Source organism: Xiphophorus couchianus, chromosome 17, assembly GCF_001444195.1.
Source record: "Xiphophorus couchianus chromosome 17, X_couchianus-1.0, whole genome shotgun sequence".
In the NCBI taxonomy this organism is placed as follows: Eukaryota; Metazoa; Chordata; class Actinopteri; order Cyprinodontiformes; family Poeciliidae; genus Xiphophorus; species Xiphophorus couchianus.
In genome coordinates this window covers 3,164,111-3,191,529 of record NC_040244.1, presented here as the reverse complement: position 1 = coordinate 3,191,529, position 27,419 = coordinate 3,164,111, and the positions used below count along the sequence as shown (strand labels likewise).

General features: G+C 38.7%; 1 protein-coding gene across 1 annotated transcript in view; it reads left to right on the top strand.

Moving 5' to 3' along the window:
- Nucleotides 1-27,419, top strand: part of snd1 (staphylococcal nuclease and tudor domain containing 1) — a 179,889-nt gene that overhangs the window by 11,789 nt on the left and 140,681 nt on the right. Inside the window, exons 7-11 of the mRNA XM_028043522.1 lie at nucleotides 354-512; nucleotides 609-715; nucleotides 1,827-1,917; nucleotides 8,656-8,760; nucleotides 20,127-20,228. Of these exons, the coding sequence (XP_027899323.1) occupies nucleotides 354-512; nucleotides 609-715; nucleotides 1,827-1,917; nucleotides 8,656-8,760; nucleotides 20,127-20,228 (564 nt within the window). The remainder of the gene's footprint in view (nucleotides 1-353; nucleotides 513-608; nucleotides 716-1,826; nucleotides 1,918-8,655; nucleotides 8,761-20,126; nucleotides 20,229-27,419) is intronic.

The following is a 27,419-nucleotide window of genomic DNA, read 5'->3' as shown; positions in this document are numbered from 1 at the left end:
CTAGTGCCATATCTGAGCAACTCAATTCCCCATCCATCTCTTTCACCCAGTCTAGCCTTGCCAGTAGACCACTCAGGATAACTAATCTTTCTCATCTCGTACTTGAGGATATTAAATCTATTTTAAGGTGTTCTTTGTCTCAATACATAAAACCTTGTCAATCTTATGTCTGTTTTTATGCTGCTTTCAACAAAAGATTTAATATTACAGCTACATCTGTCAGGATATTGGACAAGCACAACAATATGTTTATGCTCACTGTATGTACAAAATGCTCCTTTGCCAGTAAATGGTAATTGTGTGTAAAGGATGCAATTTTACGTACTTGACTGTTGTTTCTGGTGCGACTGCAGTGTCCCACGTTCAAAAGGGAAGCAGATGGAACAGAAACACCGGAGCCATTCGCAGCAGAGGCCAAATTCTTCACCGAATCCCGTCTTCTGCAGCGAGATGTTCAGATCATTCTGGAGAGCTGTCACAACCAGATCATACTGGGAACCATCCTACACCCGGTAACACGCCCGAATCAGGCCTTGGTGTTGACACTGGCAGAAAACTAGGCCTTCTGTCTTATTGTGTGTTTATCTGTGGATCTTTCTCTGTCTCAGAATGGCAACATCACAGAGCTCCTGCTGAAGGAGGGCTTTGCTCGCTGCGTGGATTGGTCCATGGCTGTTTACACCCAGGGAGCTGAGAAACTCAGAGCTGCTGAACGGTGCGACGTTTTAGACTTCATGTTTAGTTTTATCTTGATTCTGACATTGTGCAAAAAAAACCTTGTAATACATTTTCCTCCTCTATTTGAAATACAGCTTGTACAACTCAAGTAAAAAAAACAAAACAATATAAAACAAATATGACAGGTAGTTTTATTTATGCTTAGATTCACTGAGATCCATCTTAATCTTCAGCTTTTTAGCTGCCAGCCTCCCTGACCAGTGTCAGTCTTTTTTTTATCTGGAAAGATTATGTGGCACTTACAGCTTTTTTTGTTTGTTTTTTTACATCTTTACTCATTGAGGTCCTTTTGTTCCTAAGCAAACTGTTAATTTAGGTAAGTGATGGGCGGACACTCCAACCAGAACAGCTGGACTTTATATTTAGTTTATCAGATTCCTTATAGTTGATTCTTGGTTTGTGTCCAAGAAGACAAAATGTTGAATTTGGATCCAAAAGTACATAAAATGGAGTCTTTTTCTAAGGTTTATGCAACCTGGTTATTGCAGATTGATGTTTTTGACATGTTGTCAAGCATATGCGTTTTTAAACCGAGTTGTACGTAATAAAAGTCACACTAAATTTAGGAAGAGTTTTAATGCCACTTGCGGTCCCGTTCTTCGCAGAAACGTAGAATTTGAACAGGACTTTTAGAAGCAATTGTAGCAGATTTATTTCCTTGCCAAAGAAGGTGATTTTAAAACTATGCGGGGAAAAATATATTTATTTTCTGTACAGCCTAGACCGTAGTGGGGTGATGTTGCCTCTCTCCAGCGAGACATTTTAACGAGAGGCGGGGTTCATCCTGGACAGGTCGCCAGTCTATCGCAGGGCAACACAGAGACAGACAGGACAAACAACCATGCACACACACACTCACACCTAAGGAGAGTTGTGAGGCATCAGTGCTACCAGCTGTGCCACTGTGCAGCCCTGGGAAAAAACACTATAAAGTTAACTGTTGCAGTTATACACAGCTTCAGTTATGCTAGGATTATGTTAGTTTTATTATTGAAATTATTTCTCCTGACAGATTGCTCTCAATTAAACCTTTAGTGTTTTTTTACTATCTGACTAAAATTTATTATTATTATTTTTTTTAATGTTAGGTCTGCTAAAGAGCGCAAAGTTCGCATCTGGAAAGATTATGTGGCACCTACAGCAAACTTGGACCAGAAGGACAGACAGTTTGTTGCCAAGGTAAGATCCTAAAGTGCCACAACCTTATTATCGTTTTCTGGCACTTTATAGATGTTAATCTTTAGCATTTTCCCATTTTGTGTTAACTTGTTACCAATAAAACTCCCTATAGATACCTTGCAATAAATAAGTTCCAGTTAATTTACTTGTATAGCTCTGGGTTACAACAAATGTTGCCTTTTGTCACAATAAAAAAAAAATAATAATAATAATTTTGAACATCGGAAATTAAATTCAACAAATAAACTTCATTATTCCTTCGAACTCTTTGTTTTTAGGAAATCATAATGGTGATGCTAAGTACTACTTCTGACGATTTGTGACATTTTGCGTTTTGAGCAATATTCTCTGCGTCATGTGTTGACATTCACTGCTATGAGAAAACATCACACCTGGAATAAAACAGCAACAAATATTGAATTCTACAAAATCCTTTGTGATATCAGTATTGCACATAGTGATATTAGTCATGGTTTTTCTTTGGCAATGTCTTTTACAGCACTACTAGCTGACTTAAAACATGAATTACTGAAAAAATAAACGTTTCAGTGATTTTAATTGGAAGCATATGGAGAACGGTAAGATGTTTAGCAAATATATTCAGGGTAGGAACATTGTGAGGTGAAACAATAGCACTATCATCTTGCTGAATATGAAGAAAAATGCAGCAGCCTTGAAGCTATTTTTGGGGGCAAATGGTCCTCATGGCAATTATATATCTGTAACAGCATTGCAATGTGACCTCAAAAACCAAACATTCAGAGAAATTGGCTTTGGATGTTATAGACACAGCCTTGGGCACAAAGAAATGTTCTTAATATCAAGTACAGATGAATGCAGTTTCCACTCGTTGTCCTAACTTATAGATTCAAACATGGGAAGACCGGCTTGATTTGTTTTGGTAATGTGGCCTAATGTGATTGTCTCCTATAGATGACAAGTTAATTCTTCAGACTTGTCACTTTAATGTAGTTTAGCAACTGTAGCTGCAAATCATCAACGTGAACTCAGTCCCTTCTGTAAACATTTTTGTAAGTTGAAACTCAGACCTCATTTTGTTCAAAATATATAAGGAAAGTTGAAGGGGGAAAATATCTTTTTTTTTTCTTCCTAAAGCCGGCATTTGGTCTGTGTTGCCTCCCTCTGTACTCTAAACTTTTTAAGATGCTGAAAAATTCATAGCTAGCCTCAGGGTTACATAAAAGGTGTTGCTTAGGCAATCTGCTTGCAGAAGGGTTTTAATAAACTGCACACACAGAAGAAATCCACAAACATGGACAGTGTTTAGTTTTTCTCTTATTTGAAATGAATAAAACATTTCTATCATTCGTGTGGGCTGCTTTATGTCTTAAAATTATCCCATTAAAGGGGTTTGATGCCAGTGTGGGATGGACCGGTCATTCTGGTGTTTACATCAACAAGAGGCACTAATGTTCTTTAGACATATGGTCTTAATGGCTTTCAAAGTTTTTGTCTGTAAGCTGAAAACCCTTTAACTGTAAACGTCTATCTTTGTTTATAACTTTGCGACTGACAGTTGTCATTCAAAACATCACCACTGATAAATCTGTTGAAAAACTAAGTGCACAATCGACGGGCATAAGGTTACTCAGGCATGTTATTACTGCACTACATTCACCCCAGTGGCATTTGTCGCTAGATAATCCTGCAGTGTAAGGAATTCTCAGAAGGACACGTCTATCCATCAATCCTGTCATCATCCAGTCCTCCTCTATCCACGTCCACTCAACTTTTCACTTTTTATTACCTGAGTGACGGATAGATGAAGAAGTACAGAAGGTCTGATTCCCACGAGTCTCTCCAACTGATGATTTTTAAAATTTTTTATGTTGTTTTTTTTGACTTTATCTGTCTTGTCTTTTCTGGGTTGAGGATACAGATGTAGGCTGTTGTCTTGTTCTTCCCAGGTAATTGCTGACCTGCACCACGATTTGTGGATTAGCTTGTTTTTCCTCACTTTTTCCTAACTTTGAAACAATTTGTCAATTGTATAAAAAAATCTGGGTGGCGGGAAAATAATGCATTTCCAGTGCAATAATTAGCCACATCACCAAGGTTTAAAAAAATGTTTCTGTAAGTTTTAACTTATTAGGAACTTTTGGACAACCTAACCTCATAGTGATAGAAGGATAACCGGGAAGACTGAGACGGATTTGGGATTTGTATGATTTAGTAACTTGATGTTGATTCTTAACTCAGTCCTGACATTTATTTTTCTTTTATCATCAATAGAAGTATGTTCCTGCTGCAAGCAGTTCAGCCTTATGTTTGATCCAGCATATGACCCTGATTTACGAACTATGATGGCTTGATTGTAAAAAGTTTTGGAGGTTCCAGTAGGACATGTAGTTAACTGTCCGTTCCAGTCTGTTCTGCCCTCTCCATCACCGGCCTCCATGTGTTTTTTGTTGCTGACTTGTCCAGAATCCAAGTGGTGATCTCAGCAAAGCCCCAGGTGTCTTTTTCTGCAGCCAGAGTAAAAGCCAGAGTAAAAGCACGGCCCACTGAGGAACAAATGTGAAATAAAATAAAACTTTACTAAACTGAAGTTAAATGTTTCTTCTTTGATGACGAGGATCCATTTGGATTACTTGTAATTTGTCGGTGGGCTTGAGTTGATGTGCTATGAATCAGCTGAATTGAACTGAACATGATGCACTCAACAAAAGACTACAGTACTTTTGTTGAGTGCATTAGCTGCACTCTGTTCTGCAATTTAACACCAACTATGATTATAACATCTGTGTCACATTCACGGAAGGCAGAAGCTGAGTTGTTGTATGGATAAATTTAATCTAGTTTTATCACAATTTACAGCAAAATGTATTGAAAAACCTACATTATTTTGCTTTTAGAGGTTTAACCATATATTACATAAGTGATTTTTCAGGCCTGGTTTGCCTAGCTTGCACTTGTTTAAGGTGAATTAAATTGTGTTCTATATAAATAAAAATGTTGTCCCACTGAGCTCTTATACAACATTGAATTGGATTAAAGTTATACAGATCTTGATAGGTAAGAAAATTGTTACATTTCTCTTGTGTCTACCCTATTCTCTAAGCTTTTCACATTCTTTTCATCTATTCATCCATTGAATTATCCATCTCTTTACCCATCAGTCCCTTTTATAGATGTATCCATCTGTTCTTGCATCACTGCATCCATTTATCCCTCTATTAACCTTTTTGACCATAAATTCGTCCATTTCTTTCTTCCTTCCGTGCTTTGTTCCATGTTTGTATGTTCCATATCACAAGATATTCATAAAGCCTAATAGCCAAACAAAAGTCCAGATCCACCTGTGAACTTGGTCTCAGAACCTTTTGATTTGTTTTTTTCAGGATGTGACTTGGGGTGGATGTACCTGGTTTGATGGGGATTATGGCTGCCTCTTCGAAGAAGAGGCAGCCCAGCGACTACACTGAAGTCCTCATCACGCCCTTAGAAACAATCCGAGTTGATGTACAGCCCTGTAATCGGGCTGACTAAACCATGTCCACTGGCAGCAACACAGAAACTCAAAGCATAGTTGTTTCTTTCAGATAAGGTGATATGACTTGAGTAATGAGCGAGTCCTGGCTAGGCCTTTACTTCCCCCGGAGTAAAAACTAACTTAATAGATTCAGGTGTCAACCAACACATTTCCCTGACAGTCGCCAAGATCCCTCCTGCGCAGTGACTGATTCTGGCTGCTGCAGTTGTCATGTCCCCCTCTGGCAGAGGGTGGCAGTAGATCTCCACCTCTAGCAGCAGATTAGACAAGTGAGTCATGCTGCCAGCCTATTTGTCTTCTCGGCCCTCATGGCAACAACTTTCTGCTCCATTTTCCTATCTATTCACCATCTTTTCCTCTGTCTCTGTGCCTGTGATATTTGCACTGAGATTACACTCCGTCTCCCTGGCTCACTCAGTCTTCCCGTGCGTGTTGATTTGTCCATTCCTCCCAACCCGTCCTCCCCCCCGGTACACCCCAGAAGCTTCCTATTTCGAGTCTCTCATCTCGTGCTCTCGGACCGATAATTAGGCAGTAAAAGCTAAACCGTTTTTATTCTGTTCCTGCCACATTCTCTCTCTTGCACTTTGCTTGCTTGGACAGGCCTCAAAATGACCTTGTTGCAGTGTGAGGCTGGTGTGTGTGTCGCTGTGTGATCGCATGCACCCCCTCACCCATACTGCCACCCCCCAACCCTTGCATTTACTCATTGCACCTCCTCTCCCCTTCCAGTCTCTCTCCCTTCTGCTCCCTGTGTCTCTGGATCTCTCCCACTCAGCTCAGTGATTAGTGTATGATGTATTTTGGCTGCTGTTGTGGGCAGCCTATTTAGCATGTGGGTTGGTCTAATTTCTGTTCTCTGGTGGCAAATGCAAAGGCGGTCTTATTTGCTTTTGCAGAATAATGAATCTCTTGATGAGCCTGACACACCTGGATCCGTGTCTGAAATTTGTGTTGTGGAAGCTTAAACTTTTTTTCTCCTTCAAACACAGTCTTGTTAATTTAGCATTACTACCACAGCCACACACACGCAACCACATGACCCGAACTCCAGTCAATGCATGGCTCAAAGCTGCATCTTTCAATTTGCGGACTTTAACTTGAGCGCAACCTACTCTTGAACTGCAGTTAGGCTGATGATGAGTGAGGCCATTTAAAGGAGGAGTGGGTGGCAACATGTGTAGAGCGATTGATTTCAGTCTCCAGCAAGTGGCCTATTTAAAGGCTCGGGGTTTGGATGCTGTTTCCATCTCAATCACATTGCACCCCCAATCTGTCTTGTTACATGAAAAAGCTCATTTATAGAGTGAGTTGAAAATCTTTTTTTCTTACCCCCAACATAGTTTATAGGTTGTCTGCATTTCCTTAAGTCTTGCATTGATATAGTTAAAATGAAGGCCTTAAAATGTATTAAATTTACAAAAAAAAATCAATACATTACTCAAAGGTATATTCTGTCAAAAGTTTGAGTCACGCTCAGACTTCTTCCTTCTTCCGCTAACTAGCTGCTAATATATTATTGCTAAGTAGCTAGATAGCTTTTCTGCATTTATCATGTTTTTTGCCACTGGCTCACTTCTTTTGCCAAGTCGTACAATACTTGATGCATTCTGTTCAAAATAAAACCTTCAAACTTGGCACTGTCTTTTTTTTTTTTTTTTGCGTTGCTTGTAATTCAGCAAGATCCCCCAATCATCCCCTGTATTTATAGGTTTTTTGCTCTTACATTTAATTCAAGGTGGCACTGAAAAACCCTTAAATTTGATTTGCTGAAATCTGTAGATACCCTGGTTTATAGCTTTTGTTAAGTGAACCTATTTCTGATTCCCTGTTGAGGCTTACTGTAATGGAATACAGTCTATTGTCCCTGCAAATGACCTAACTAGTACACGGGGTCCACCTGAGCTGTTCTGTAACGGCCTCAGTGGTTTCTTTGAGAGCTTTACTGAACAACAACATAATTTGAGAAAGAAGATTTCAGACTGGGTCAGACAACAACCAGAATTGGAGCAGAACGGTTTAGACCAGTGGAGTCGTTAGAGCTTCTTATCTGCAAGTCTTAAAAGTTGCCCTTTTAAGATTTAAAACGGCTAAATTAAATCTATGACTTCTCATCCAGCCTCTGTAGAGCTAAGTTTGACAGTGATATGGCGTTTCAGTCGTTTGAGTCAGCTTTGAGCAAGGCCACATCTAAAGCCTGCATGACCTTTAAGGACTGGAGCTGGACAGGCCAGGTTTGGTATGTCAATAAGTTTGTGTGTTAGATTTATTAGCAGTCCAGACCAAAATCCAATAAAAAAAAAAATCTGAGGTGAGACCCGAAACTTTCATTTTTGTTTAATTTTACAGAGCTTGAACTCTTCTGCAAGGAAGAACCGGATCAGAGTTTAGTCTCTCGATGGGCAAAGTTGGTTTAGAAATACCTTTAAAGACAGAAGCTGTAATTGAATCTTTGTGGATGTGACATGCCACACTTTTCAGATAATTTGTAAAAAATATAAAGTTAAAACCCAATTTTTCTGTAAAGTGATAAACATCTTCCTGTCCATTGTGATTTTTTTCTTGTTAAGCATAAATCCCTGTAAAATGGGTAAATTTGAGGTTGTAATGCAACAAAATGTGAATAAGTCCAAAATCTATGAATACTTTTATAAGGCACCATTGTTACTCTTGCAAACATCTCTAAGCTTATCCATCTTCCAGAGGATGTTTGTTTCTTTTTAAGCCTTTTTTCCTCTTCCACTCTGTCTCCTCATCAACCCTCCCTGCTTCCAATCCGCTAGGTAGGCGAACGTCCTCGTCCTGTCCTCTAAACCTTGCTGCCCTGCTGGGAGGCCTTAGCTCACTTAGTCAGTCAGGACTTCACTCTATCTTAACTCACTTTCAGTTCCTCCTGCTCATGATCTAGCCGCACTGTTGTCCTCCTTCTACTTTTGACTGAATCTCTTCCTCTCCATTTATCCTTTTCGTGCTCCTTCACTTCCCATTTTTCTTTCAGACTATCTGCTCACTCACTCACTCAGCAAAATGCACTGCTTGTGCTTGCGCTCCTCCACTTCTCTTCAGTGCAGGGCTGTGATGACCCCAGAGAGTGTGTAAATGTATTTGAGATGAAGCAGGTTTTTAAAAATACTTTCTTGGGTTCTTATTAGTGCTTCTCAGATTTGGCTGCTAATGCTGCATCCTGAGCTTGTTTTGACAGGAATTGCCTTTTGTCATTGCAGGTGATGCAGGTGGTCAATGCTGACGCCCTGGTGGTCAAGCTCAATTCTGGAGAATACAAAACCATCCACCTGTCCAGCATTCGTCCACCGAGGAACGAGGGAGAGGTACAGAGAAACCTGTCAGATTGTACATATGATTGCCTTTACACACACTAACTCGGTGTTTTCCAGTTTTTAATATACAGTCAATAACATCCTCATTCAGAGCCGTTTGTCTCTTGATTCCCCCTTTCTTTCACATGGGAATTCTCTATCTACAAATAATTGATATTAATTTTGACCACTTGGTGGCACCCTAAGTTGGGACACATGCAAACACAGTAAAACACTTGCACACACCCAGTGGTTGCAGCACTGCAGAGAGTGAGGCTAATCGATTTTATTTTATTTTTTTTCCCTCCCCTATTTTTTTTTCTACCACATTTTACATCTTTCCTTCGAATCCGCTCTGGACTGTGAAAACACTCGTACACGGGCCCCTACCACTGACCATGTGATGCTGGGGAATGCATATTTATTGACACAGATGGAAAAAGCTGCGTCTATGCAGTGATGCAGAGACACAGATGTCTACTGTGTGGGATGTCTCTTGATCATCCGTCTATTTTTTTTTTTGTATTATTTCCCCTTTGAACCGAGCTTCTGTCAAGACTTTAGAGTAAAATCTTTGAATCCCTGTTCGTCTTAGAGACTTCATTAGCAGCATGTTTACTTAGAAAGCGATCAGTGGTTCCTGGAAGAAAGGTGCAAATGTTATGCATGTTTAAAATCAGTTGACACTATGTTTAGTGTGGTATTAATTAATGAGAAAGTCATGCTGCTTGCTTCTGCCGCTCCTGTTGTAAAAGTCAGCTTGCACAACACCTGTCAGAACTCTTTTTGTTTTGTGTATGTATTTAAATTGTTTTTAAGTTTCTCTTCCTATTCTATGTTTCCTTTTCATTGTTTATTCCCTCCAGCCTTTTTTTTTTTTATTGTTGCCCTTTTGGTTTTTATTCCCCGCCCTCATTACTACTCCTTCTTTCTCGCTTTCTTCACTGCCATTGTTGGTGCCTCTCATCATTAAGATGCTGCTTTGTATCTTCCCTTGCCTTTCATCTGTTTTTCTCTTCTCTCTTCTTCACTGTCACTTTCTCCCATCCTTTCTCCCCAGGGCATGCACACTGTGGTTAGGATGTTGACCTGCACCACTGCCCCTTTTCTGTGTTAATTCTTTATCTCTCTGTGGTTGTGACAAGCTTTTGGGTAAAAAAAAAAAATTAAAAAACTCTCCCCGTTTAGTCTTTCTCTCTTATTCCTCCGAGCTAACGCTTGTCCTCATAACTCTTCTGTCCTAGTTTTAATTTTTAATTCTACTTTTCTACATTTCCAGATTTAATTTTCCATTTTCTTTCATTTTTGCCCTTTTGTATGTTATGTTCCATTTTTCCTGTTCTCAGTGTTACTCTTTATGCTGTCTGTCACTCCGTCTTCTCCTGCGTCAGATGCTTCAGCAGTATGTGTTTTGTGCTTCATTACACTGTCGTATGTTAAAGGGAGCTCTGGAGAGGGGAGCCCAGATGTGAATCTGATGTGTGTATTGTATTGCTGTGACACTGGAACACTTGTGTTCTGCTATTATTTCACCTCATGCATATTTGTTTGTGTAGCTTTGTTTCATCATCAGACTGCTGCATGGATATAAATAAGACTAATCCTGCAATGAAAATGTAATTTCTAAATATGCAGACGGTCATTAAGGCACCTGATTGCATTTTTATTTGATTAGATAGTGATAAAGCAAACAGATGCATATTGGAATACTTTGCAGTTCTTTGTTTACATGTGAATTTATTCCGATTTAGTCACTGTTATGACTGCAGATGTGTGTTCCCTTTTTAGATCTTACATTGTGCATAAAATGTTGCAGCCTTTAGTGTTATTTTTTTTTAACAAGGGTTGTACATGGTGCTACTGCTGGTGTTGTTTGTTAGCTAGTTATTTTTGTCTGAGCTAAAGAGCTCCCTGCCTGTCTGTACTGCTGTTGGCTCAGCTTTGAGTGTTGTCGCTATGGCAGCAGTGCAGAGTTATGATAGGTTTGCAGATGAGACCTTTTAACTGGAGCTTTCCTGAAATTTCTTTTAACCGATAAAAATACAGGGCATTGCAAAAGTTTTCATACCATTTAACATTTTTTGGTACGTTTTATGTCACAGTTATTGTTTTCTTTGTCATGGGATTACTACAAAGCAACACATCATTGCAGTGCAGAAGTAAAATGGGTACATAGTAACGTTCTCGTTTTAATCTGTAAAGCTTGACAGGCTGTTCCATTAAGTCCCCCTCTACTCTAACACCCCAGATAAAATCCAGTACAAACTGTTGCTGTTGTAGGAAAACAGAAAATTCAAATAAAAACATTGAAGTTTGAGGTTTTAACATAACAAAATGTTGGCAACTTTACAGAGCACCCTTTTTTGCATTCAAGCAAAAGGCAATTTTCTGTCCTGTCATTTTGCTGCGCAGTCTGTGCCTGGCCACTAAATTAAGGAAGCTGTTGCTGGATATGTTCTTAATTTCATGCCCTGTCCGCTCACCTTTACAGATGCAGATGTAATGTTTCTCCTTCAGTTATTGGAGTCCATGGTGGACAGTGTAATCTTCCTTTTATTACAGCTGCATGAGTGGTTTTGATAGTCAATAAAATAATTGTAAAGCATCTCCAAATCATCCGCAAAGTATCCGCAGAGAGACAAAACGCGTAGCGTGTTTAGCCGGAAGCTGGGGGTTGGGCTTAGTGAGTGTCAGGTTGTAATAGCTGTATTTTTGTTGGCTTTTCAGCCATAGGGGTGACTCTCATCTTAAGGTCAAGACAAGAGGAGGTCACAGCAGGTATCCTTCAGCCAGAGGCGCTACATGCACAGACATCATGTTGGCTAACATTGTCATGAGCGAGGCAGTTTCTTCCTTACAGTGCAGCAGATGGACGTAAAGACATCGTTACGGTTTGAAGCGCAGTTTTCACACACATGCACACAGACACACACAGACGTGGCCGTTTAAGCTTGGTTAGGCTTTGTCAGGAAACATCTTGAAAATTGGCGTCAGACCATACGCAAAGATGGGTTCAGCAGACAAGCTGTACAGTTTCTGTGTTTATAAAGACATTTCAGTTGTGTGCGTTCTAGCTAATAAATGGGTGAAACAAAAAATAAATAAATAAAACTGCTCGGAGAATTAAAACTGTGAGAATTTTGTTAATATAGTGTTTATGAATATATGCAGATTTGTTTGGATGTCTCCAGGGTTTTCTTGTGCCAGTTGTTTTTGGCTGGATGTGTGTGTGTGCTCTGCTAGATGGTTTATTCTGCAAGCAAGTCCATTTGTGTGTGTGTAGTGTTTAGTAGTATGCAGGCCAGATGCAATGTACCAGTGCACTGATGAACTGTGACAGGTCCTGCCAAGCCCCTCTCCACTCCCCGTCTCCTCTGGTTCGTTTTAGTCTCCCAACACCACAACTCTCCCCTTCCCTCTCATGACTATACTAATTGTGCTCAGACTGACAGATTAGTGGACCAATGGTGTGTGCCTGCAGGAAAACATGGGACACAAGTGTCCTCACTCACTCTCATATCTCTTTATCCTCTCTGCCCCCCCAGCCCCGTTACCATAATGGTATATCTTCAGATGTGAGATATTTTTAACTTGAGAGTTGAAGTCGTCATTTTTCTTTGTTTCCTCTTCATCACCCCTAACTCTCCTCTTCCCCATTTTTTTATTCACATGTGTAGTAGGACAAGCTGGGTGTATGCTTTTGAGTAGCTCGCTGTTACACCCACTCACACTTATATTAGTGTGTGTTTGCCTTCACTCTGCGTCCATAAAATCTCCAGTGTTTTTTGGATGTTTTTACGTCTTGTGGTTTAAGTAGAGTTTAGCGGTGCTAACAGATGAAACTGAGCAGTCACCTTGCTGTTCTTACATAAGACTGGCTCATCCCAGTGCTGCATTGTGTAGCTCTGCCTACTCGTCTAGCCTCTCTGCAGCTCTCCCCTCGGGACGCCGTGTCGCTTGAGCGGGTGTTAATTCACTGGCCACTTTATTAGATACACCTGTTCAATTGCTTTTTCACACAAATGGCACATCAGCCAGTCAATGCAGTTTGGCACCTAGACGTGAAGGCAATTTGCTTTAATTCAAGCATGGCATCCGAGTAAGGAGGAAAGGCGATTACTTATTGACCAGTTCGAAATGGACCCAGAAAGGCGGCGGTAGCACTAAGCGCAAAACACGTCAAACTTTGAAACACAGTGGCCACCTGGTGTCTACCCTGTCAAACAAGAACAGGAAATGCACACTGCAGCTCACACTGGTGAACTAAAGAATGGGGAACAATATTGCCTGATCCAAGTCTTAAAACATTCAGATGGCAGAGTAGAAATTAGGCGTAAATGACATGAAAGCGTGGGTCCATCCTGTCTTGTATAAATAAGTTTGGCTGCTGCTGGTGGTGCAGTGTTCTGGAATGATATGTTTTAGTAAGGTTTAGGCTCCTTAGTACCAACTAAATATTGTTTAAACAATTGAGTCTTGCTTACCTCAGTATCTTTGCAGTCCATGTCCATCATGTACCCACATTTAGACTTTACTTACTTGTTTTGTGACTTTTCCATTACATTTTATTTAGATGTATCAGATTAAAAGGGGGGTAAACACAAAGACATGCCACATTTTTAGGGTTTTAATTGAGAATTTATAAACTATGCATCTGTTTTCTTTGTGTTTCTCTGTTAGATAAACTTCCAGATAAATTCAAAATTTCTTGGTTTTAATGTGATAAAATATAAACAGATACAAAAAGTCTTGACATCTATGGTTCCCAAAAAGTTTTCAATGTTATGACTGATCATTATCAGCACATGACTTATTAAACAGTAACAAAAAGACAGTAGTTTGCATCCAGATTTTAAATAAGAATTGTTGGTGCTAGTAGCTAAATAAGAGATGAATATTTACTTCTATTTGTGGTATTTGTCCTTAACAAATGTTGAAAAGTTGATTCTAGCATGTTTCTTATTGCTTTCACTAAGTGTGTGGTGCTGCAGCTACAAGTGGACAACCAGTCCACACTTTATTTTTATATATTCACAGCCCCCTCTCAGCATGGTGCATTAGTTCACATCAGAACTTGCATAATCAGAGACATTACAAACAGCCGAGAAAACAGTAACATTTGTTATGTCATTGTGTGAAGAAGCTGCAGTTTTATAATTGGTTTTGAACCAAGACTGCTATTCTAACAGATATCAAAAAGTCTATTGGATTTATTACTAACCAAACAAAAAAAACCCAACACATTATTGGACAGTTTTTGAACATTTCACACAATTAAATTTAAATGTGCTTTGCACGTTGTAGCAAAATTATTTGTTCAAATTCAACACAGACACACAACACACACTCAGTTATGCAAAAGGGCAGTTTTGATTTGCCAATTAAATTGACTACCATTTTTGGGGGGACTTTGATAGGGTACATAGAGAGAACATTAAACTTTACACAGAAAGACGTCAATCCAGGATTCACACTTAAGATTGTTTTGCTGCAAGGATAAAAGTTTGTTTTAGGACAACTGTAGATATTAATGCTAAAACATTCTCATCTGGCGAAGTAGAGTTAAAATGCTCAATGAAAATATTGCCAGTGTTCTGATTTTGACATTAATGTTTTGGAGCACAATCAGTGACGACAGAGGAGGGTTACCCATTTCAGGACACAGTGGTGCAGAACTGGCAACGACAGACAGATTGGTAGCAATTATGCCTCCTTCTCGACTGACAGGCTGCATGTTCCTGCTTAGCAGTTGAAATGGCTAAGACTTGGCCTGCTGTTTTGTTTGGGTTGTTGCTTGAGTGGACAATATACAAATTGCTGCATTAGAATTAGACCCGATGTGGGGTTTTGAGTAAGGTTTTGAGTGGAAAGAAAATGGAGCACACGTGCAGTATTAATGTAAGAAATAAAACGTTGGTAAAAATGTTTTGAAGTAGAGTAAGAGAAATCTCCCCATTTGATCACTGGTTGGATGGAACGATAAAGTGGCTGAAAATGCCATGGTAATATCTAGCACAAGTGCTTTTAAATTGCAGGAAAGTATAGATTTGAGCAAACGTCAACAGCCAGTCAAACACTAAGTAAAGGTCACCAGACACAGGGTGCCTTCTAGACATCTTAGATGGCATTACCAGCAGTAAATGGAGTTTGATGGAAGTTTTGTTAAGACGTTGCAGGTGTCTGGCTTTTACAATGACATACAGGATAACACAGGTACCTTTGTGTGTCATTATCAGTCACAAGGGTATTTGTATTGGTATGTTGGAGACATGTCAAATCTCCAACATTTCTAGTTTTGTTTTTTTTTGGAGTTCTGAAATTATTCTTTCACTGTTTCTTCCAGAATGGTGGTGTGATTATTTCCTCACTGTTTGTTACATTCCTATCTTTAGAAATCTGGCATATGTGTCAAACAGGGTGCAATAGCTATGAGTGATCTAGCTGCACTCCTAGCTAAACGAGGTTACTTGTATTAGAAAGGGGGGAAGAAGGGTGAAATCATTGATTTATTTTTCCATTACATATTTTACAAACTGGTTAGTATTTTTCCCCAAAGACAGACCTCTTCTCCACACTAGTGTGTGCTCAGATTTGATGAACAGTTAACATCTGCACATCTCTGAGAGTCCGTTGAATTGTGAGAGAAAGCAACTTGGTTTTTTAAGTCGTAAACACAAGAGATGCCAGGATGTCGGTCATTTCGGAATAAGCAATTACTGATACAGAGTCTCAGTCAGATACTTTGATATAGATTAGATTGACAACTCTGTATAATCCCTTCATTCCTTAATGGGTCTTTATGCCTTGTCGTGCCATCCTGAGCTTTTCGTCTTAGTCAGACTAGCCACCAAAGTGAAGCTTATATACAACCTGAGTAATTTTTATGTTATCTGAAATCTACCTTTTACAGAATGATTTCAACTAACCGTCCAATTTAACATTATTCTTTATAGTCAGAGAAACCTGCACACTCTGTTGGGCTGCTTACGTTTCTTGCATTCTCTTTATGCTGCCTGAATGTGCTGGAAATTGCTGCTTGGGAGAGAGAGAGAGATTGAACGTTCTTAATCGACTCCCATGTTGCTGTGCACTGCCAGTTTGTCGGCTGATAAAACTAGCCTATAAAACTGTTTCCCTTTCAATATCATGGCATTTAATGATTTATTTTGCAACTGTTGTTGGATCATTTCAAGTCTTTTAATACACAGATCCACAGATAGTTTGCCCAGAGTTTGAGATTTGACTGATTCAGTAATAAAAATGAATACATTCAATCTGCACACACATCAATAGTTGGATTTGTTTTGTGAAACTCATATCATATGCTTTGATAAATAAAGCCTGATGGGTCTTAACACCATTACTTGTAACAAAAGATAATGCCTGATCTGCTGGATAGCTTTAGTTCCACTTATTCTAAAATATTGTCCAGCTTTTTCTCTTGGGCTACATCCTTCATAGCCCCCAAACTCTGAAGCCATTTAACGTTTATGCACGGACGTTTGAGTCATGTTGTTAAGCACACAACAGTAAGTGTTGAGTGTTTGTCTAAGACTCCCAGAGCTTTGTGTTGTCAAAAAATAATGCCCTCATTGTTTGAGATGCATGCATGCAGTGTTTTATTTATTTATTTTCTCTCCTCCCAAAAGAGTGGTTATGTACAAACAACACTCCACTCAATCAGCTAAATGCAAAATTGAGGCCTACTACTGTATACTCCCCCAACATCAGAAAATGACATTCTCCTGAGTCATGATTTTGCTCTTGATGTTTTAGAAGCATAAAAATGCTTCCAGCAGTAACATCCACACATTCGCAGCCTCAGACCCTGCAGCTCTGCGACACTGTACAATCCAGCATGCACCATGCCTCTGCAGTAGTCAAAGATGATTCCCAAGCCTTCCCGGTAATATAGAATGAAGGGAATTCACCCCAAATAGAACAAAACTCCCCCTGAGGATAGCGAGCGGGAACAGTTTTTATTGGGTTACGGCTGAGACTTAGCTGCGACTCTCTCCTCTATCTGTAACCTTACTGCTGCTGCATAATAGCAGTTTATGGATGATGGTACGGAGATGTTGTCTGGAGTAATTTAATGACGCTGATGTTGTCAGTTTATCCAGTGAATAAAGCCGAATGTGGCTCGATGGCAAAATAATTAGACTAGTCACAATATTTTTCACTTTATCAGTGTGGGGGAGCCTTTTTTGTTCTTCTTTGTGACTGGGAAAAGAAGGCACGTTTGTTTTTCAGATCGTTTGAATTGCATTTAACTAAGGATGCGCAATGTTTCATTAAGCCCTACTTTCTGTTGGCAACTCCTAATGGCAGGGCTTTGTCACTTTGACCTTGCTTCTGTCACTTTTTTAGTTTGTGTACATCATAGGATTTTATTTTTTTTTAAAATGCGCCACTCCTTCTGCGCTTCTTCTCTAATTGGAATACAATACTGACATTTACGCCCTTTCACTGATGCAGTTGTCTTTCTGCAGCCTATTAGCTGAAAGTTATTTTTTTAGATTCACTTCTTCTGTTTAGATTCTATTCTCCATTTTTGTAGAAATATTACTATTTTATTGTCCTTTTGTCAAATACATACAATGATGAATTGAAGTAAAGCCACTGGCAGTATTGTTTTGCAATCTTAATGTATTAAATTTACTTAAAGTATTTCAATTGTCAACTACCTGTTAGTCTAACCAATGTTTTTCTGCTTTAACATCATGGAGGACTGAAAAAATATGGAATTTAACAAAATTATGCCCCAATATTCAATAGTAAGATCCAATAACGAAATATAAAAGTTGTATTTGTAACACTGTGAACAAAATCTATTAAATTTAAGTGCATGGTAACTTCCACCGTAACATTATTGTTGATTTGATGGAGGTGAAGTACTTGGACCATCTCGGGGGCTTCTGGTTAAAATTTTTGTTTTCCTGCTTCCAGTCTCCTGAGTCAGATAGTGGTATTATCTCACCAGCAGGTCTCAAAGAGTTGCGGGAACCTGCTAATCACTCTTTTATTTAGGTCAGACATGTTTAAGCAGGAACATATCTCGAACACCTAGGACACCTGCCCTGGAAGACTAAATTTTCTCACCCCTGAACTCACTGAAACTGACTTTCTGAATCACCTTTTGGCTGAACGTTGAGGGATTTCCACTTGGTATGTGTGAGAGCAGCTCCTGGAATTCACATTTCGCTGATTCAGCTCGAGAAAGTGGATAGTAAGGAGCTGATTAAATAAGGAAGACACAAACACATTTATCTCATAATTTAATATAGCCAGCAAAGGCCAGTAACATAATTCTGTTATTTTGCAGCTTTGCCACGTCGAGTGACAAAGCATCATAGGAAGATTTGTGCCAATCAAATGCTGCCTTTTAGAGTTCATCTCCCATCAATTTCCTCTTGAAGACAGTAATTGATCCCTAAACATTTATACATCCAGACGCATCTCCTTTTTTCCCCTTCTTTTTTCCGTGTCAATTTGCCCCACATTTCTTACTGTCATGTTGCCTTTCCATTCTTTCCAGCTTTTTGTTTTTGTCAATTTTGTACCCATGCAGAGGGAATACAAAAAGTCTCCACACTCCTTTTAAAATGTCTTTTTGTCATAAAAAGTGAGACGGATGAAAAATTTAATTGATTTTCCACCTTTGTGTCATCTTGTTATGGCATATTAGCTTATTTTCCTCAGCAGTTTGATATTTTTAATTATGTTACCTTTAAGAACCTCAAGACTTATTTTTTTTCTTGTTTTTCTCTAGATACTTGATGTTAGTTTCCTTTGTGCGTCTCATCATCTCTTAGGAATGTAAGAGGCTATGACCCCTGATCAGTTCGTAATTGTGAGCGACCTCATTCTGAGAGATATTTATTAGTGACATAAGCACAATCGGAATGGAGGACTATAAGCTGCTTATAGAAAATTACTTTCAAATCATTGGTTGCCGAAGCTTGTATGAAATGACAGTTGTTGAGCCCTGAGGAAGATGATCTAGCCGAATCAACCAGAACCGCTTCTCTGCACATCTGTTTGTGCCCCACCTCAAAGCTCGGAACAGCTGTAGTCATTAAACATGAATAAAAGGTATTTAAGTCGAGAGGAGATGAGGAATAAACCTGTTCCATGCGTTTTGTTTAAAGACTGATTATACTTTTTAAAAAATTATTAACCACAATAGCACTGTATTGGAGATTCAAGAAGGGAGCATACTGGTAGTGTCATTCATAGTCTAGCTATTCCTGACAGGGGGTGTAGTTTTATTTCCAGTTGCCTCCTGGTTATTTAATTTATCATGCTCCAGCAAAAAGACACCTGTCACTCTTTGTGCCTGCTGGTATTTTTGCTGAAGGAGCGATGCGTTTCTCAGTTTTCTTTGAAAATGCAAATAAGTTCCATTTGTGGTCTTTTCTAAGAGGGTAGCGGAGCGTTTCTTAGTGGAGTTCTTTTGTGTGCGCCTGTGTACGTTATATCTGCAGTTGGAATATTGGCTTGTTGCCGTGCATCTGTTTTTAACGTGAAGAGTTTCTGCCTTGCCCGTCTGTCTGTGTCCGTGAGAACTTTGTATCGAGAGCAGGGAGGGTATGCCTGTTTGAGCAAAGATGTGTTTGCCATTCACACTTAAATATTTCATTGAGTCCAGGGTCTTGTGTCTGCCAAAATGGATAGAAACAAACAGAGTAAACAAACTAAAAGCGTTAAACCTTTTGGATGTTTTTGTATGGGGTGAAGTAGACTGTTTCTACTGTAATTAGTTGCATGTCAAGTGCTTAAAAATCCAATACTTTGAACTTTTTTCACATTTTGTCACTCATGATAACACACTTAAACATATTAGCTTTGCATATGTAGATGCTGATGTCTTTCCCCACTCATTTAACTTGAGTGTATTTTTGTACAGCAGTTTTCTTAATACAAATTCTGAACTGGATTTCATGGTCTGTTCTAACACATGAATATAGTTTCATCTTAAGCATTTCATTTTAGATCATTTGTAGAGCGCTTAATTAATGTTTGACCAATCCTTGTAAAACTCATTAAGCCTTTAGAGAACCAATTGTGAGCAGATATAACAAAGATGACTTCTGATGGTAGTTCACTGGATTTTATTCTGGGGTATCCGAGAAAAAGGGAATTCATTCGAATGCATTTCCAACATTTCAGATTTTTTACTTTTTTGGACAAAAAGCATTCATAACCAGACATTGTCTTCCTCCAACTTTCACTTTTGTGTATGTCAGTTGTATAATCTGAAACCTGCATCTCATGGTTAGTTATCAACCTTTAAACGTGGAATTTAAGTTAAGTTTCTCTTCTTCTGTCTTTTCCTTTTCTCCTCACCCCTTCCCCACCCCTCCATCTGTATTCAGGAGAAGAACAAGGACAAAGACAAACGATTCCGTCCTCTGTATGACATCCCGTACATGTTTGAGGCCCGGGAGTTCCTCAGGAAGAAGCTCATCGGTAAAAAGGTAAGAACCTCTCTCTGATTTTTTTTTCTTTTTCCAAGCTCCAAGCCATTTCTTTTTTCTTTTTTTTTTGTTCTCTCCGCTATATGAATGAGTGTGATTTCTTTTTATCAGCGTCTTTGAATTCCGTAATAGTTGTAGATAAAACCACGCAAAATGACTATAAGTGCTCCCTGCACCTTTTTCATTGACAGACAAATGTATTTCAGAGCTGGATATCTATTTCCCTCTGCGCCTGAGTGTGAAAACCAAGTGCTCATGGTAGATGTCCTGGGGCTTACCGCTGGCCCGGATGCACCCTTTAAACAAGCGGTCTTGATTTCCCCCTCTTGTGTCTATTGATCTACTTGGTTTGTACACCTGGGGGGGCTGCTGTGATTTACTCACATCTGACCCGTTAGAGCTTAGCAGAGAGTTAAACGCTCCTCCAGACGCATAGCAGGACTTCAGATTTCCAGCTTAGCTTGTGTAAAATATGAATATATCCACCAGTGAATGTAAGCTGATTATAAACCGAAACCAAAATTGACCTAAAGTTGGTAAAGTGTTTGGAACACCTTCCATGTAACCTTACTTCTTCCTTTTTGTTTTCGCCAAATGCAAACAGATGGCATTATGAAAGGAAAATACTAAACTTTTCTTAGTATTGAAATAAAGTTTGGATTGATGGGAGACGGCCAGAGCAGTCATTCAGGATCCCGCTTAGAATTCCAAAAACATCTGCATAAATGCAACACTAAGATTTTTAAGTTCTGGCATAAACAAACAAGTGTTTTTAAGTTTCGGTCTGTACTTCGGTTTGACTGAGAATGTACAATAGCAGCGTAATGATGACTGGACTCCAGCAACGCTAATAGTAGCTGGAGCAAACAGTTCACTTGCGCTTTCATAACAGCACAACTGAGGCTGTTAAACAAAAACACGCACCCACTCAAAGTCAAAAGCCACAAGAGTTCCTTCTGGCTCTCTGTATGGGAGTGAGATTCATATCCCCGTCCCAGCTTCTCATCACAGTCATTTTAATCCTCCTCATTAATGTTTTTTTAATGACAGAAAATTCAGCCCAAAGCCGGTTTTCATCAAGTGAAGCGAAAATAATGATTCTGTTTATTTGTTATGTTTGTGTTCCCAAATAATAGGGTGTGCGCATTAGGAAACGGAGAAGCAGCAGCCTGTGTTCAGTGTGAATAAATTCACCAGCTACTGCATTAAAACAGTGTTCATGTCTGCGTCTTATGTGCACATCTTAAAGATTTGTTGGCACCTCATGTTAAAATAAAACTTGCACATATCTACATACTCTCTGGTCATGTTTATAGATGATTTCACAGCTTTCCTTGTGAAAAGCAAAAGGCACACAGCTTCGAACAGATACGGGGAAGTATTAACAGTCCTAACGTTTTCAACTTTAAGTTGTAAACTCGTGCATAATTTGTTATATTATATATCTTGCTTTGACTTCATCGAGCTTCTAAAGTTAACTCTGCTTAATTGTTCAGCACTGCCTCAAGCAAATTGCTGTTTGTGTTGTTTATTGTAGTGGGAGCGGCGCATAATTGTTTGCTTCGAAAGGAGTTAGCTCCTTAAGTGGGTTGACTTGGCTTGTTTTCACTGGAGTCAGTGGGTCTGTTTGTGATGTATATTGGGATGCATTAAATCACATCTGAACAATTGTGAGCACATACCAGCACATCCCGTGTCTTCAGAGATATGCATCTGCTTTTATAAGGGATTACTATGTCTTAACGCAAAGTAGCCTGAATGCAAATGCAACCTGAATTATATTTTTAATATGAAAAGAGCACAGCAAACCTCAAACACACTACTGGAGGTAAATTAGCATTTTCTGTCATGCTCACATTTTATCTAGTTGCTTCTCTTCTGTATATCTACTTATGTTTCATGTTTTCTGTTTAGCATTCCACAAAATTTAAGCCCATTTTTTGAAGACATTAATAAAAAAACTGTACATTGACATTTGATTAACTTCACCTATGTGTCCTAAAGAATCTCTATGTAATGTGTAAGCACATTCCAGTATAAACAGACTTTACTGTGTAGCTATTAATGATGGATATAAAATTAGATTTGAATTTGGCCTTGACTGGTGATGAGAAACGTAACATCGTATTTGTTTCTGACCAGTGAACAAATTGAGAGCAACACTCCTAAATGTGGACACTGCTACTGAGTGAGAAAGGATCAGTAGCATTTTTTGTTTTTATGAAGCTAAAGGAAGCACACACATACATGAAGCTGTATCTGTGTGCATGTGGCTTATCAAGTTGCAAGACTTTTAGCAGGTAGCCAGAAGGCTGAATTGAGGACTCACAGGTGTTCTGTTTTATCATTTTTAGACTTTCAACCTGTTAATAAACATGAAAAATTTGGAAATCTTGGCAGCTTTTTGGTTATTTCTTAAGGATCAAAATTTCCAGGAATGTACACACAGAAACTACCGTTTTAGTTTAGCTTTCTAGTTGTTCTTATTCCCAGTAAAAGTAACAAAAGATGATTTGAAATAATAAAACCTTTAATTACTTAGTAAAATTAAGTAAACCCTATCTAACACACACTAGTTTAATAACATACTATGTCTGTTTTTCTGCATTCAGGTTGTGTACATACTGAACCTGAATGCTACAGTCCAGGTTCTTTAAGCTCCAAATGTCCCAGTCAAAATTTTGACTTTATAGAGCAGCGTTCTGTCCTTCTCTTTTTTTCCCCCTCAGCTGGAAATGAGGATAACCTGGCCTCTGGTTACATGGAGAGCACATCAGTGCAGTTCTTAAAGAGAAATGTGAGTCAGCAAAAATTTGTTTCAGGGAAGGCTTTATTAAAAAAAAAAAAAAGAGATTGGAGAGGGTCACAAAAATCTCATTGGTGCATCTCATGTTGCAATTTTTCTATGTCTGGAGAACAAATGGAGGGTTACAATTTTTATCTTATTATGTAAATAATAAAATAATTGTGTTAGATAGTATATGATATATGTTTATAATGGTGGATAATTACTAGGTAAAGTAAATGCTACCACAACTTTTTGGTCACTTTATGTTTGAATTGTTTATTCTTTTTTTTTTTTTAATGGAAAATGAAAACAGTCATCTTAGCAGTTTTGGACTGTTTCAGCAGCTTCCCTCCATTCAGCAAGGTAAACCAAATTCTACTTTGAATAATTTTGACACATTTATTTAAATTAAGTTTTTATTTTCTTTTAAACTCTTTCTCACTCGGTGGTGTTTCCTTGAATTTCTAAACACGATTTTCTTTCACTGTTTAAAGCAGTCAAATGCAATCAGTCTGTGGCACTTTAGCGATCTGAATAATTTTTTTATATATAAATGTTCAGGTTTCCAGCAGGGCCTTAAATTTTATCATCTCAATCATCTGCTTTCAGATATGTCCAGATTTTCCATGTTTGGCCTTAAATTTAATTTTGCAATTCATTCACACTGAGCAAAAGTATTGAGATATTGTTACACAGTGAAGAAAAATACAAATGGTTACTTTCAGTGATTTAGAATGTCATCATCAAAACTGACAAAGATTTAAGCATCCGTCTATGCATGTCTCTGTATGTTCCTCCATATTTGATTAATATTGATGCTTCATCTTCCAAGTGTGCTGGCGTTCACTGTGAAGTTTGGTTCAAGTGGAGAGCTGCTGTCCATTTTCCAGCAGCACAGCTTCCTCACTTCTTACCCTGCAAGATCAATAAAAGGAAGGGGCTCTGGGAAGTTGCTTCTTTTCCATTTCTTTATTGTTGCCAAGATACAAGGCTAAACCTCAGAGTTAAACCTTCTGTCACCATGTATCTTTTTTTTTTTTTCTCAAATAATTTCACAAGTCTGGAAAAGCTGTGGGCTTTAGCTGCCTTGGCAACAAGAGTGATTTGGTTTGGATAAAATGAAATCTCTGTGGTGAATGTTTGAGTTCAGTACTCAACCGTCAAGCCTTATAATAATCTGTTCCACCACGGCCTATTTGGCTTGTCAATTTGAATGCGTGGTGCACCGTTGCGGTGCACAGAAGCATGTTGCATGTCAACAAACAGAGGAATTTAACTGACCCACTTGCTTTATTGTCAGGTAATAACAGTAATAAACTGTTTGAGGGCAGGTCCGTCTCTTTATGTATCAGTAATGGCATTAATAGAGGCCTGCTGTACATCCAAATATTTTACCATAAATGTTCAGAACAAGAAGCCGTGAACAATTTCACATTTTGTCATTTTACAACGTGAAACTCCTATTTTCTTGGGACTTTGACAGATCAACACAATGCATCACATAATTGTGATGTAGAGACAAGAATGCAAAATTATCAAATGCTTTTACAAAGCAAAATTGAAAAATGTCATTCGAGTTGTATTCAGAGCTCCTTATCCTAATGCCTCAAAAGTAAAATTTATTGCAACTAAATTTCTTCATGCTAAAGAAGGTCAACAATCCTAGATATACAGCCACATCCACAATAGAAAGGCTTATTTCAGAGGTGGTCATCTCCATCGTCAAGAGCCCTTAAGTATCAGAATGGCTCAATTTAAAATCTAGAGCCAAACCAATGGAGGATTGGTGGCAAAGCTTCAAATTTACTGGATGCAGATTCTGTCCGTCCAAGTGAGTTTGAGCCACTTTGTGTCAAAAAATTAACAAAAAAACGTCTCTAGATGTGCTGCTGCTAATTTCAAATCCACAGAACAATTTTCAGTAATTTGGAAATCATTTACTGTCTTTGCACTTCACATGTGCAAATATAAACAATTGAAGTTTTTGGTAGTAAGATCAGAAAATATGGAAAGGTTGGTGGGGAATGGTGATTTTACAAGGCATTGCACAATATTGGTTAGTTTATTTTAAAGTTATCATACTTCAGAATATCTGAATGCTTCATTATTAGCAAACTCATCGTTTCTGGTTGCTATAAGCTGAGGTTTCAATCAGTTCAGTTCACTTTTTAACTTCCACAACACAAGTGACTACAATTGTAGATTTTTGTTTTTTTAAATTGATAAACAATCTACTTTTGCACCATCAGGCTCAACCAGAACTTCAGCAAAATTACTGTCAATGTTTAACCTGCAAACATTCTCAGTTGAAGCCTACTAGCCATCTAAGAACAAAATATATTTCATAATGTAGGGAACATGCAGATTTTTTTTTTTATCTACTACACCTTCTAGGACGTGACTGAGCATTAACTGCCAGTCTCAGTGCGCTAAAGCTGAAAGCCCTAATGCCACTGCTGCGATTTAGGGGAATAGAGCTACATTTAATTCCTTTTTTTCTATTAAAGCTCCCCATTTCTTTTATTTTTAAGGAAAGCTTGGTGCATTTGATCTTTTATAAAGCACATCTAATATCCATATTCAGAAGACCTTATTTCATTTCCTGGCAGGAGAACTCTATAGTTGATAACTGTGAGCCAGAAAAGAGCTGGGCCGCTACCTGGAATGGTCTTTGAAAAGAACTTCACAGTAATTCTAGTAGGTGTGCATCTTTTATCGAGTGTATTCTGTCAGAACTTGAAAATAGTTTTAAAATTTTCTTTTCAAAAGCAAGATTAAAATTCCATAGTTGTTTCCAGTCATTAGCTTTATAGCTATAGAGTGTTTTCAGACATTCTGCATTTTGCCATCTTTGAATAACTTATATTTATGCCCAATAAACCTCTTCTAAGTTATCCCGTTACAAAAAATGCAGTGAGGCATTTCCTTATTTCCCTCTTCTCCCTGTCACTCCAACTCCGTCTGTCTCGGGCTTTCTTATATCCATCCCCACCCGCATTCAAATGGCAGAGCTTGCATGGTGACATAATCCCAAAAAGCTAGATTTGGCTAACTTTATAAGTAGTGCTTTTTGCGTGCCTGGGTCTCAGCTTCATCAGAAAAAAAAAAAAAGTCAAATGGAAATGTTGCATTAAGCCACTTATCAGGGTTGAGCACATTCGGATAATCCTGCATGCTCAAAGTGGCTCCTGTTATGCAGCTGCTTGTGTAGCACTGTTAGCAACAGAGCTTTTGCCTCTTATTGGTCGGGCATATAAGTGAGTGAACGTCTTATGCGCGGTTTGGTATTTGATATAGAGAATGTGAGAGTCGGCGCTGGTTCTGGGGCGAATTCTAGATTGGATTTCAAGCAGATTTAGATATTTGATAACCTATGTAAAGCTCCATTTTAGATCTCCAATTCCTCCTTTTTCCTCAACACATTTTTGTTGTCCCAGAATCAGAGCTGCTCGTTGCATTAAATAATAGCCGGCCCTGATTATAACCTTCTAAAACACAGCCTTAAGCACTCGCCTCCCGATGGCCTCTGCTCATGTTTTTGTTCTCCTTCCAGCTTTAAAAAAAAAAACAAAACAAAAAAAACACTACTCTGCCTCTCTTTTGTGTTTGCCTCATTATTTTTTATTGCCTGATGCAACATACAGTATGGCCATATTAGTTCCTACGTTTAGAAGGTGCCTCAGATCTGAGAGCTTTGATGTTCAATATTTATTTTGATGTTCCAACACACTCCCATAAAGCTTCCACTGTAGCCGCTCTTACCTTCACATAGGTCTTTTCTTCTCCTGTACCCTCTGATCTGTGGCCATATCATTTCTGCCAAGAACATTATCCTTAAATGTGATGTGTATATTGGAAATGGCCTGCACCAATTTAATGCGTTTTTGAGGTTTAATTGTTGTCAGATGTGTTTTGAAATATGGCTAAAGCAGAAAAGAAAGCTGTGTGATCATCGTTCAATAGAATGTGCTGGAGACGGTTGCTCATTTTAGTCACAGCAAATCTTAACCTCCCACACTTTTCAAGGTAAGCAGCCTTTCACTCTGTTCCTGTCTGGGGAAACCACTCATGTGGAACCCATGCTGGGCTGGAGTATTGTTAATCGCAATGTGGCACATGTTCACTTTCACATTACAAGGCTTTGTACAACTTGCCTCATGTTGTAAGACCACATGAACTGGTAAATCTAAAATATCAAGAATATTATTTTAGATAGTAGATGTAGATAGGCAAAGACAAGTGACTGTCTGATTTTCAGTTCCCAGCTGAAAATCAGCAGCTGAAAGCTGCTGAAAGCCTATTTGGATTTCTCTTACTCTGTTTTGCATCTTCTGTTAGAGACTTGCATAATTTGCACTTGTAAGCATTAGTCTAATCTCTCCAGAGAACTGTGGCCCTTAACT